General features: G+C 36.8%; 2 protein-coding genes across 2 annotated transcripts; both read right to left on the reverse strand.

The window, feature by feature from the left end:
* Positions 1–549: 549 nt before the first annotated feature.
* Positions 550–2,112, reverse strand: LOC130466341 (uncharacterized). Its single transcript, XM_056835278.1, has 6 exons — positions 1,789–2,112; positions 1,489–1,692; positions 1,293–1,400; positions 1,120–1,201; positions 933–1,034; positions 550–797 (listed from the first exon to the last, which is right to left on the reverse strand). Exons 1-6 carry the CDS (start codon positions 1,950–1,952, stop codon positions 696–698), a joined length of 762 nt encoding a protein of 253 aa, XP_056691256.1. The 5' UTR covers positions 1,953–2,112; the 3' UTR covers positions 550–695.
* A 2,032-nt stretch (positions 2,113–4,144) lies between these two features.
* Positions 4,145–14,227, reverse strand: LOC130463834 (uncharacterized). The gene is made up of 8 exons (XM_056833098.1): positions 14,075–14,227; positions 10,141–10,242; positions 6,047–6,365; positions 5,718–5,948; positions 5,296–5,592; positions 4,778–5,218; positions 4,385–4,660; positions 4,145–4,297 (listed from the first exon to the last, which is right to left on the reverse strand). The coding sequence occupies exons 3-8, from the start codon at positions 6,347–6,349 to the stop codon at positions 4,145–4,147; spliced, it is 1,701 nt and encodes a 566-aa protein (XP_056689076.1). The 5' UTR covers positions 6,350–6,365; positions 10,141–10,242; positions 14,075–14,227.
* Positions 14,228–14,489: the final 262 nt, after the last annotated feature.

Below are 14,489 nucleotides of genomic sequence, written 5' to 3' on the forward strand. Positions count from 1 at the left end.
AATAAATAAAGTCCATTGACTAATCTAGCAGATCCATACACTAGTAGAAAAAACCCTTATTGCAGCGGGCTTTTAGACCCCTGTTGCAGCGTACATCGTATGCTGCAACTGGGGGGCCTGCAACAAGTCTGAACTTGTTGCAGCGTACATGTTCGCTGCAAAAAGTGATTTGTTGCAGCGGGCTTTTAGATGTACGCTGCAACAAGTGCCAAAAAATTGGCAAAATTTTGGACTTGTTGCAGCGTACATATAAAAGCCCGCTTCAACAGACCCAACTTTTTGCAGCGTACATTTATTTGTACGCTGCAACAAGTCTGAATTACTCAATTTTTTGCAGCGTACATTTATTTGTACGCTGCAACAAGTCTGAATTTTTGCGAAATTTTTTTCCCTTGTTGCAGCGTACAACATATATGTACGCTGCAAAAAAGCACTTTTGGCGGGAAAATTCTAATTTTGTTTAGGGATACCTAGAGTGCCTTGCACCAAATATAGAAACCTGTCAAAACAATAATAGAATAACGCAACCTGTATAACAAATATAAAAACAACAACTGGAGTTTTGTATATATCCCAAAACCAAAAGTGCACATACCGATACATTTAAATACATTTACGTTCCAATTTCAACGTACGCATACATTTTAACATAAAAGATTGTTCTATAACATCTAAACCAACACGATCAAGCGCCATCAGGTCAATAATAAATACTTGGTGGTAAAAAACTTCGCCCATTGCTCACGAACCACATCAATTTCCTCACTAGCATAAGGCGCAGTCCTCGGAGTATAGACCTTACAAAAACAAAAAATTGATGGAGCATATATTAGATCGATTAAATGCAAATGAAATGTCACATTTTAACATTCAAGCAACTAATGACAATGTATTAATAGTCTAGAATACGAATCAATTAGTTACTTAATTACCTCATCTAGCCGGCCTTCATAGTCATGTTGTAACGTGACTATCTCTAACATGAACTTCATAACGTAATAGCCACACTCAGTTCCGCCGATTTGTTGAGCACACTGATTAAGAAACATAATACTTTATCTTGCAAGGCCAATAATTAATAAAAACAAAGCAAAAAGCTAATTAAGAAACATGTTATACCTCTATATGAATGGGTTTACACGACTTAAAACTCGTTTTATTCGGACAATGCCCACCATTGCACTTGTACACTTGGTATGCCCTAGAAAATTAACGAAACATGGGTACTCATGAATATGATTTTGGCTTAGGTTTCTTAAAGACTAATGTAATTTGTAAGCAAAAGAACTTACAAACTCAAGATTCCCCATGCATAATCTGTTCGACGTGGATCTCTAGCAGAATCGAAAATATATACATAACCTCTACGTAGGTCCATCACGTATAAATTCCAATGATTTCTGTATAATTTATAAATGATATATTAAATATTTAATAACAATAATAATTAATATTTTATATGAAACTTATATAATATAACACACTTACTCTTGATTATATGGGATTAAAAACCAATTAGTTAGGTTAGGATTACCCATCTTCTCCTTTTCAATTTCAGCTTGGAAAATGTTTTTCAAATACATTGTTGGCGCTCCAGGGTCGGCCTTGATTCTAGTGCTTGACATAATCTCGGGACAAATGAACGAAATCCGAGACATTTCAAATGATTTGGCATGATCGTGCAATAAACACCTACAAAATAAACAAGATTACACTATTAAGATCGATAAAGAGAAAAAACTTCAAAGAAATAATAGTTTTATTAACAACAATAAAACATTTAATTACAATATGTAGACTTGGATCGCTGAAATGTTTAAGCACGCCCCGCGAAGGAACTCTCCTATATCAGACGCAGTTATGTATGTTTCTTGATCAAAATCCGAGTGCCAAACTGAGGCCGCCAATGGGATGGTAGTATTATCATATATATCATCAGGCGCCGAAGTCATGATAAACTGCAAGTATTTGCATGACGGGCCAAGACCTTGAATTGCATCGTGTACAAGTCCCGCTTTCTTGCTTTTGGTTGTTGATTCTTGTGTTTTACGATCACAACTACCCACGACCTCTAAGTTGGACTTAGGCTTAGAATTCGACTTCTTTGGATGCGAAAATTCCTATAACAATAGTCAATTAACATTAGTCATATAATAAGAATCAAATGAGTCATTAGGTTCTTTAGTTCAAATTTGGGAGCGAAAATGTCATTTTAGCTCAATATATGACCTATAACGACCCAACGAGCCATAAATGTGCATAAATAGGTTCGAATGAGTTTTAGAAACTTAAAACTATGCATATTAGTCGTGTAATAAGAATCAAATGAGTCCTTAGGTTCTTTAGTTCTAAGTTGGGAGCGAAAATGTCATTTTAGGTCTATATATGACCTATAACGACCCAACGAGCCATAAATGTGCATAATTAGGTTCGAATGAGTTTTAGAAACTTAAAACTATGCATATTAGTCATGTAATAGGATTAAAATGAGTGTTTAGGTTCTTTAGTTCAAAGTTGGGAGCGGAAATGTCATTTTAGCTCTATATATGACATATAACGACCCAACGAGCCATAAATGTGCATGAATAGGTTCGAATGAGTTTTAGAAACTTAAAACTATGCATATTAGTCATGTAATAAGAATAAAATGAGTCATTAGGTTCTTTAGTTCAAATTTGGGAGCGAAAATGTCATTTTAGCTCAATATATGACCTATAACGACCCAACGAGCCTTAAATGTGCATAAATAGGTTCGAATGAGTTTTAGAAACTTAAAACTATGCATATTAGTCATGTAATAAGAATCAAATGAGTCCTTAGGTTCTTTAGTTCAAAGTTGGGAGCGAAAATGTCATTTTAGGTTAATATATGACCTATAACGACCCAACGAGCCTTAAATGTGCATAATTAGGTTCGAATGAGTTTTAGAAACTTAAAACTATGCATATTAGTCGTGTAATAAGAATCAAATGAGTCCTTAGGTTCTTTAGTTCAAAGTTGGGAGCGAAAATGTCATTTTAGGTTAATATATGACCTATAACGACCCAACGAGCCTTAAATGTGCATAATTAGGTTCGAATGAGTTTTAGAAACTTAAAACTATGCATATTAGTCGTGTAATAAGAATCAAATGAGTCCTTAGGTTCTTTAGTTCAAAGTTGGGAGCGAAAATGTCATTTTAGCTCTATATATGACATATAACGACCCAACGAGCCTTAAATGTGCATGAATAGGTTCGAATGAGTTTTAGAAACTTAAAACTATGCATATTAGTCATGTAATAAGAATAAAATGAGTCATTAGGTTCTTTAGTTCAAAGTTGGGAGCGAAAATGTCATTTTAGCTCTATATATGACCTATAACGACCCAACGAGCCATAAATGTGCATAAATAGGTTTGAATGAGTTTTAGAAACTTAAAACTATGCATATTAGTCATGTAATAGGATTAAAATGAGTGTTTAGGTTCTTTAGTTCAAAGTTGGGAGCGAAAATGTCATTTTAGCTCTATATATGACCTTTAACGACCCAACGAGCCTTAAATGTGCATAAATAGGTTGGAATGAGTTTTAGAAACTTAAAACTATGCATATTAGTCATGTAATAGGATTAAAATGAGTGTTTAGGTTCTTTAGTTCAAAGTTGGGAGCGGAAATGTCATTTTAGCTCTATATATGACCTTTAACGACCCAACGAGCCTTAAATGTGCATAAATAGGTTCGAATGAGTTTTAGAAACTTAAAACTATGCATATTAGTCATGTAATAAGAATCAAATGAGTCCTTAGGTTCTTTAGTTCAAATTTGGGAGCGAAAATGTCATTTTAGCTCAATATATGACCTATAACGACCCAACGAGCCTTAAATGTGCATAAATAGGTTCGAATGAGTTTTAGAAACTTAAAACTATGCATATTAGTCGTGTAATAAGAATCAAATGAGTCCTTAGGTTCTTTAGTTCAAAGTTGGGAGCGAAAATGTCATTTTAGGTTAATATATGACCTATAACGACCCAACGAGCCTTAAATGTGCATAATTAGGTTCGAATGAGTTTTAGAAACTTAAAACTATGCATATTAGTCGTGTAATAAGAATCAAATGAGTCCTTAGGTTCTTTAGTTCAAAGTTGGGAGCGAAAATGTCATTTTAGGTTCGAATGAGTTTTAGAGGGTTTACCTTGGATGGTAAGTCTGTTGTCTTCTTTTGGGCCGCTAACACCGTTGTCTTTTTCTTGGAGCTACCATCCCTCTCTTTAGAAACATTAGACTTGGACTTCTTTTTAGGAGGTGAAATACAATCCTTTAAAATTCAACAAAAACAAGAGTAGGTAAGATGTCGAATGTGCTTGCGTGAACATATACATTCTAAACAATAAAACATATATACCTCGCCGTCTTCGAAAATCACTAAGTGTATGGGCCATTGCACAAAACTACCCAGAGCACCGCCTAAGTTAGTGAAACCATCTCCCGTAGGTACCGGAAGAATATCATCAACATGTCCGTCGTAAACAAAATCAACTTGGACTTTATAGTGACCAGGCTTCATCGATGTAAAATGTTGGGGCAATGCACCATCTGAGGGTTGTACCATACCATCCGCCACGACAATGTTGTTGCCTGAAACTTTCTCCTCAAGGGCAAGACGACATGGAGTCCTTTCCTTCATAAACAAAGGTTTCAATGCAACTTTGTAAGTGATACAGATTATTAAGTAAATGTCAACTAAAAACATAAAAGGATCAAGCAACTATGTTAAAAAAAAGTGACTACGTCGTACCTTTAGCTCGCGTGGTTGCGGCACTAAGATGTGACGAGTGGTTCTTGTAGCACTAACATCAAGGTCAACTCTGGCAGAATCATTTAAGTGGAGGTCATCAGGTATCGGGGTAGAAATGGAGCTTAGTTGTCCTGTTTTTAACAAGGTGCTTAGTTGCTTTTGGAGGGCCTCTGCCACCCTCTTCTCTACCCTTTTCTCTAATTCACCTTCAAACTCCTTTTTCACAGAAGCTCTGATTGATTCGTAATTTTCTGATGAAGCTTCACCATGGTCACTTCTACTATGTCGAATACACGGACCGAAAGCCTTTTTGATACCAACCATGCCACCTGTTCCCTTGACACGCCCACGATGATCTTTTTTCCCTATAGCTTTAGTGAGGGCATCCTCACCCTGTTCGAAAGAAAGATTTCCTTTTTCCTCTTCTGCGATGTACTCTAACTGCCAATTAGGAAAGTAAAATTACTTTATATTCTCTAATCAAAGCAAGTAAATATTAATTAATTATCGCTACTTACAGCTTTTGTTGCGATTTCAACAACTTCTGTATCGTTCGGGTCAATTTCCCACTTTCCCTCTTTATTTTGTACTTGATGGGCCAAAATCCACTCCTTTGATCTGTATTTTCTAACTCTATTAACATTTGAGGTCACTGATGAGTTCACCGAGGAGCTACTCGAGATAGGTAAAGCTGCATCTGGTGGAAGTCGTCCATCCTTTATCCAATCTAGTCGCTTTCTATTATAACCCTTTTGGCCGGTGCGATGTGGGTTCTTGTTGCATGATGCACTTTTCCTCGCCTTTTCACTACGAAGCTGTCAAAGACAACATAAAAAGATGGAAATAAATGTTTTTTCTGATAACTTTTTGTCCTAGAACCAATGTCAGTTTGCTACATGAAAAACTCTTTAAGGACAAGTTAAAGAAATATTATCATTACCAATGACTCTGGCAGGAAATAATGTTTAACAAAAGTCTTCCAATCATCCTCTGTGATATGGTTGTAGACATCCCAAGGCATCTTGTTTGTTTGATTTTTTGGCTTCTTTTCCTTCATAGTTATCCATCGGCGCACCAACTTGCTCTTGAAACAACTAAATCGTTTCGCCACACAAGAATGAAAATATTTCTCCCTCGAATGATTAGAATCATCAGTAATGTGGAACATAAGCTGTTAATAATTAAAAAAAGTTAGATTATAAAAATAGTATTTAAATCAAATTAAATAATCCCTAAAATATACAAATCAAGTTAATATCCAATGCTTACCTTAGTCTCCTCCCAAAACCCCTTCTTGATTTGCTCATCTACCTTTGGATATAATGGGACGTTAATATTAATTCTAGTAGCACAACTCCCAACTTGCTTCCCGTATTCATGAGACCATTGTCCATCGGGGACATTATATACATTATACTCAAGGAACATAGGCTTAGCGACTTTAACACCTTTTGACGGACCACGGCCTTTAATGGTCTTTGTAATCGTACTAACATCTTGTGATTCGTCACGCGTTGTGGGAGTCTTGCCACCTTCTGATTCATGCCTAACAACAATTTGGTTTTCATTCATCGTACCTATGTTGTTCCTGCATCAAGTAAAACATACAGAAGAGTGGTTACAAAATGTGCGCGCAGCAGCAAATCAGTGCTCTAGCATACAGAAGGATATCAGATCAGTGCAGATATCACAGATCAGATCAGCACTGATCAGTGCAGATCAGATCAGCACTGATCTGCACTGATCAGATCAGCACAGATCAGCACAGATCAGTGCTGATCAGATCTGCACTGATCAGTGCTGATCTGATCTGTGATATCTGCACTGATCTGTTCTGCACTGATCTGATCAGCACAGATCAGTGCAGAACAGATCAGCACAGATCAGTGCAGAACAGATCAGCACAGATCAGTGCTGATCTGATCTGCACTGATCTGTGCTGATCTGATCTGCACTGATCTGTGCTGACCTGATCTGCAATGTTCCCCCCTTGTTGATTTTGTTCGAATTATAACAATATGACTGTTGCATCTGCAGCTTGAGACAGGTAGTCAGGTAAGTCCATTTTTTTAAAGTGAAACCATAGAGGAACAATTGACACTATTTTAACCAAATATTTGGTTAATAAAATTTCATCAAGGATTTGCAGATGCTAGTTTTATGGCAGTCAGAAGAGATAAATCAAGGTCAATTTTGAAACAACAGCAACTAACAGTACCACTCCCCACCAATTTTAAGTCTCTAGTTTGTGCAAAGGGGATCATGCAAAAGAGATGGCACTAATTGAAGAATGAACGAGAAATTTAAGTGTAAATATGTCAAAGCTCAACATAATGGAAAATCAATAAGAACAGCATAGAGAGAAAGAAATTTAGGGGCTGTTTGGTTCCCCAGACTTCCCCCTGGACTTGGATTCCCCCAAATTTCTATCAGTCTCTCATTGGTCAATGACTCAATGGTCACCACCATCATCCCAAATCAATCCACCCCACCCCACCATCACCTCACCACCACTATCACCGTCACCTCACTAGTCACCACTAAAGCAACTCTCACTTCCACCCACCATGGATACATCACCAGAAAAACCAACCTTCACATCCCTTCCTTGATCCATTTCACCCCTTTTCCCTCTTTTTATTCCTCTCTGCTTTTTGTTAGGGACCAAAACATCGCTTTACAATGTAATTGAACAATTGATAGAATACTAAGTTGACACATGCTCCGGCCTTCAAAGAATCAAATCATATCAAAGAATTTGAACTCTATAGCAGCAACAAGCCAACAAGCATGAAAAATTATATATGTGGAATGCACTGATCTGTGCAGATCTGATCAGCATAGATCAGTGCTGATCAGATCAGCACTGATCTGTGTTGATCTGTTCTGCACTGATCTGTGCTGATCTGATCTGCACAAATCAGTGCAGATCAGATCAGCACTGATCTGTGCTGATCTGTTATGCACTGATCAGATCTGCAGAACAGATCAGCACAGATCAGTGCTGATCTGATCTGCACTGATCTGTGCAGATCAGATCAGCACAGATCAGTGCAGAACAGATCAACACAGATCAGTGCTACCCTCATCTGATCTGCATTGATCTGTGCTGATCTGATCTGCAATGTTCTTTGTCATTCTTGGTGTGTTTGTTGAGGCAATATGAGAATGCAGGGCAGCTAACTCATTCTATAAACAAGTTCTATTAATCCAGTATAGTACGGAGTAGTATGTAAGTTAGATCGTAAAATGAAATTATGTAATTGAGTTTCACTTAAACTCAAGCAACAATGATTAAGAAACTTAATGAGGAAATCTGACAATCTCACTTCTCTTATATCATGAAATCATATACTCATATGAGATAAGTCTAGAAAACACCACTTATGCTAAAATGAGGCATTTTCGCTCCCAGCTATGAACTAACGAACATAAGGACTCATTTTAACCTTTTAAATGATTAATATGATTAATTTTAACTTTCCAAGACTCGATCCGATCTATTTATTCACATTAGAGACTTGTTTGGTCGTTGTGGTTCATATTTATGATAAAATGAGGCATTTTTGCTCCCAACTATGAACTAAAGAACCTAAGAACTCATTTTTAGGCTAATATGACACTTTCGCTCCCAACTTTGAACTAACAAACCTAAACACTCATTTTAATCCTTTTAAATGATTAATATGATTAGTTTTAACTTTCCTAGACTCAATCCAATCAATTTATGCCATTTGAGACTTGTTTGGTCGTTATGGTTCATATTTATGCTAAAATAAGACATTTTCGCTCCCAACTTTGAACTAACAAACCTAAACACTCATTTTAATCCTATTACATGACTAATATGCATAGTTTTAAGTTTCTAAAACTCATTCCAACCTATTTATGCACATTTAAGGCTCGTTGGGTCGTTATAGGTCATATATAGAGCTAAAATGACATTTCCGCTCCCAACTTTGAACTAAAGAACCTAAACACTCATTTTAATCCTATTACATGACTAATATGCATAGTTTTAAGTTTCTAAAACTCATTCCAACCTATTTATGCACATTTAAGGCTCGTTGGGTCGTTATAGGTCATATATAGAGCTAAAATGACATTTCCGCTCCCAACTTTGAACTAAAGAACCTAAACACTCATTTTAATCCTATTACATGACTAATATGCATAGTTTTAAGTTTCTAAAACTCATTCCAACCTATTTATGCACATTTAAGGCTCGTTGGGTCGTTAAAGGTCATATATAGAGCTAAAATGACATTTCCGCTCCCAACTTTGAACTAAAGAACCTAAACACTCATTTTAATCCTATTACATGACTAATATGCATAGTTTTAAGTTTCTAAAACTCATTCCAACCTATTTATGCACATTTAAGGCTCGTTGGGTCGTTATAGGTCATATATAGAGCTAAAATGACATTTCCGCTCCCAACTTTGAACTAAAGAACCTAAACACTCATTTTAATCCTATTACATGACTAATATGCATAGTTTTAAGTTTCTAAAACTCATTCCAACCTATTTATGCACATTTAAGGCTCGTTGGGTCGTTAAAGGTCATATATAGAGCTAAAATGACATTTCCGCTCCCAACTTTGAACTAAAGAACCTAAACACTCATTTTAATCCTATTACATGACTAATATGCATAGTTTTAAGTTTCTAAAACTCATTCCAACCTATTTATGCACATTTAAGGCTCGTTGGGTCGTTAAAGGTCATATATAGAGCTAAAATGACATTTTCGCTCCCAACTTTGAACTAAAGAACCTAAACACTCATTTTAATCCTATTACATGACTAATATGCATAGTTTTAAGTTTCTAAAACTCATTCCAACCTATTTATGCACATTTATGGCTCGTTGGGTCGTTATAGGTCATATATAGAGCTAAAATGACATTTTCGCTCCCAACTTTGAACTAAAGAACCTAATGACTCATTTTATTCTTATTACATGACTAATATGCATAGTTTTAAGTTTCTAAAACTCATTCGAACCTATTCATGCACATTTATGGCTCGTTGGGTCGTTATATGTCATATATAGAGCTAAAATGACATTTCCGCTCCCAACTTTGAACTAAAGAACCTAAACACTCATTTTAATCCTTTTAAATGATTAATATGATTAGTTTTAACTTACCTAGACTCAATCCAATCAATTTATGCCATTTGAGACTTGTTTGGTAGTTATGGTTCATATTTATGCTAATTTAGTCAACTAAGGTCAATTTAGGTCAATTTATTCAACTAAGGTCAATTTAAGCCCGCTCGTTTTGATTTAGGTCATTCTAGCTCAAGATTAGGAGACATGTTAATTAGCGCAACACTAGGAGAAAACGCACAACTCACCAAAAGTAAATACGTGCTTTATTTTCCGATTCTGAGAACTTCTGAAAAGACACAAATCACCGAAAGCTTCTGAAAATTTCTGACTCGGGGATCTCAAGTCATCTGCACAGAAAGTTAGAAAACTTTGGTCAGGAACAAAAGTAAGATGTGGAAGTACAGTAAGAATTAAAGAAAGCTAGAAAAGTATAATCATGAACACAATGGAAGTATAAAATAAGAATTAAAGATGTGGAAGTACAAACTACACCTTCCTAAATGCTAGAAAAGATACATTTAATCTGATATTCAGTTAGCTAGAATTACCTATTCCCAGAAGCCAACTCATCTTATTCATTTACGGTTTACAACCCAAATTCCTTCCCTATGATCTGTACGCATATGATTAGTATTATTTGCATCTTCCTCCTCCGGTAACGGTTGAACAGCCGTTGGTAACAGGGGTGTTTCATCGTACTTGTCATACTCATCTTCATCCACAACATCATCAATACCCAGAATATTTCTCTTGCCTTGGGCAACTGCACGCCATATAGGATCAACATTGTCTACCACATAGAAAATTTGCTTAGCTTGTGATGCTAGAATGAATGGCTCGTCACTATCACTTAATCGATCAAAGTTAACCAATGTTAAACCAGGAAAAATTTTATCTTGTTTCACCCCATTATGGTTGTTGGCCCACTTGCACCGGAATACAGGGATCGTAAATTTGTTGTAATCAAGCTCCCATATTTCTTCGATAACACCATAATATGATTGTGTCGCATCAACCGGTCTTCTATCCTTGGCGCTTGCATAGACCCTAGATGCTGCAACATGCTTCACTCCACTATTCTGCACCACACTCTTTTCATCTTGTCTTCTAGTGTAGAATGTGAACCCATTGATATCATACCCTTCATAAGACAGAACACATAGTCGAGGACCTCGAGCTAACCACTGGACCATTTCAGAAACATCTAGATTTTTTTTCATTTCCTCGGCTACTTCCTTCTTAAACCAATCAACAAATGTGCGATTATGTTCTTGCATCAACGCTCTTTCCTTCAACTTAAGATTCTTTTGTTGCAATTCTAGCAAATGCTTATCTATGTAAGGATTGACCTCGGTAAGATGCTGCAACACACAAAGATGTGCCTTATTATTCCTTTCAGATGGAGGCGAGATCACATTTTTACCAATTACCCCATGCCCTTCAAGCCTCCCTGCATGACGAGATTTTGGAAGACCTATTTGCTCAAGCCTTGTTAAGAATTCAGCTACATATTGAGATATCTCTTCCTCAAGGACTCCCCGAATGATACTACCCTCCGGCCTTGCCCGATTCTTTGTTTTGTCCTTTAAATGCCCAAAAAATCTCTCAAAAGGATACATCCATCTTAAGAACACCGGACCACATAACTTGATTTCTCGAACTAAATGGACAATTAAGTGCACCATAATATCAAAGAAAGATGGTGGAAAGTACATTTCAAATCGACACAAAGTTTCAACAATATCATTGTGCAAAGAATCTAATTTCTCCGGATCAATCACTTTAGCACATATAGAATTGAAAAACACACAAAGTTTTGTTATAACATGTCTCACGTGTTTCGGCAATATCCCACGAAGTGCAATTGGCAAAAACACATTAATCATTACATGGCAATCATGAGACTTCATACCAACCAACCTAAGGTCCGAGAGAGATACTAGGCGCTTTACATTCGACGAATATCCCGAGGGAACCTTAATTCCATGTAAGCACTCACAAAACTGCTTCTTCTCCTTTCTTGACATTGTGTAACACGCTGGAGGCAGATAAGTCTTAGTACCACCCGCACCAGATTTTTCAACAGGCCACAAATCTGGTCGAATATTCCTCTTTTTCATATCTTTCCGCACATTCTCATTGTCCTTAGTCTTTCCAGGCATGTTTAGCAAAGTCCCAATGATAGCATCGCACACATTTTTCTCAATGTGCATTACATCGAGACAATGCCTAACCGACAAATCTCTCCAGTAGGGAAGATCCCATAATGGAGATACTTTCTTCCACAAAACACCCTTTTTAGACTTGGACTTGTAGCACTTGCCGTATTTGGTTTCAACATTTTTTATTCGTTCATAAACCTGTGATCCTGTCAAAGGCGTACGAGCTACTCTTTCCTCGGTGAACCCATTGAATTCTTTCTTCTTCTTACGATAAGGGTGATATCGACTGAGGTGCTTCCTGAAATCTGGGTAAACATTTTTCTTGAAATTATGCAACCATGTGGGCTTCATGTCCTCTTCACATATAGGGCATGCTTGTTCTCCTTTGGTTTTGTATCCAGACAAGTTTCCATATGCCGGAAAATCATTTATGGTACAAAAAACCATAGCTCGCAATGTAAAGCATGAATTGGTGTGTGCATCGAACATTGAAACACCTTCATTCCACAATAATTTCAAATCATCTATGAGTGGAGCCAGGTACACATCTATGTCATTTCCAGGTTGCTTAGGCCCCGAGATGAGGAGTGATAACATGATATGCTTCCGCTTCATACACAGCCATGGAGGAAGATTATAAATTGCTAGAAGAACCGGCCATGTGCTATGTTGACTGCTTAGAGTTCCATATGGATTCACACCATCTGCACATAAAGCAAGCCTTAGATTTCTAACCTCCTTACCAAATTCAGGATATTTCTTATCAATATTTCTCCATTGAACAGAATCTGCAGGATGTCGAAGGAGTCCATCTTTCTTCCTCACTTCCGCATGCCACCTTAAGTTTTTTGCTTGTTTCTTCAATGAAAACATACGCTCAAACCTAGGTATGATTGGAAGATACCACAAAGACTTAGCAGGCGGGCCCCTCTTAGCTGAATTTGCCCCTTTGCGTTTGTAACGAGATGCGCCGCATGTTGGACACTCATCCAAATGTTCATGCTCTTTTCTGTAAAGGATACAATCATTTGGGCAAGCATCTATCTTGTCGACCTCTAAGCCTAAGGGACACATCAATTTCCTGGCATAATAGGTAGAGGTGGGGATATCATTCCCTTCCGGCAAAAATTCACCTACCCACTCCAATAAGGTGTCAAAGTGTTCATCTCTCCAACCACCTTTACATTTGAGGTTGTAAAGTATTGACACACATTCCAACTTGCTGAATTTTGTACAACCGGGATACAATGGAGTTTCAGCAGCCTTTGATACTTGTTCGAACATCTGAGGTCGTTCGTCCAAGTGATCTTTCAGCCCATCCATCATCTCATTTATTTCATCATCATCTTCCTCATCATCATCCGTCTCATTATTCTCATAAATATCATCATCACTCTCATTACTCTGAACATCAAATTCATGGACACTAGAACTTGGACGATCAGGTATTGTTTCACCATGCCAAAACCAAACATGGTAATCTTTCTTAAACCCACGGCGAAATAAATGATCCTCAATTTCATCAATGTCACCTAACCGCTTGATATTATTACAATCACGGCAGGGACAATAGATTTTTTCGGCTTTTGTACTCCGTTGGTGTGCTAAAGCACATCTAATGAACTCTGCGACCCCACTCAAGTATTCTGCCGTAGTATGGTCACCATACATCCAACGACGACTCATTACTAATAACAACAACAAAAGGTTCCACACATAAACACATATATTAAGAAGTCACAAAATCATTAAGAAGTTCCGCAAATCTTTGGTTACATCATTTAAGTTTATCAATGCTTCACTGAAGTGATATTAGAAGTCCAAAAACAGTCCTAATAAGTAAAACGGAATGGATACTTAAGCATAGAATACTAATGTACACGTTTTATTATTACACTTACTATACTTATCCAAATTTTATTTATCGTAAAAATGATATGCACTTACTGTACTATTGATTTCAACTTTCAAAAGAGGAAAAGAGAAATTTTATGAAGATAATTAGATATATCAATACCTTATGCAATTGTTGAAATTCGAACAAGCACGATGATAGATTATGCTGGCAGTACGATCATCGCCCCTCTCTTCAACCATATGCGTATCTACCCATCTTCACAATTAACTGCAAATAAAAGAAATAATTGAAAAACAGCCAAAAAAATCAAAATAAAAACGAAAATCAAAACGAAAATCAAAACGAAAATCAAAACGAAAATCAAAACGAAAATCAAACGAAAATAGTTCGAGGGCCAAATTCAGATATTTCTCATAGAATGCATGTAACAGGAAATTAACTATCTACCACATCACCACGTAGCAATCACATTATTCAAGTTATTGGCATTAACGCAGCATTCAAGTGCGGAACTAAGTGCTTACGTAACCTCGGGGAAGGAAGAAGGGTAATGCCAGAATAAAATCCTGTAACC

The sequence above is a fragment of the Spinacia oleracea genome, chromosome 1 (assembly GCF_020520425.1).
Source record: "Spinacia oleracea cultivar Varoflay chromosome 1, BTI_SOV_V1, whole genome shotgun sequence".
In the NCBI taxonomy this organism is placed as follows: domain Eukaryota; kingdom Viridiplantae; phylum Streptophyta; class Magnoliopsida; order Caryophyllales; family Amaranthaceae; genus Spinacia; species Spinacia oleracea.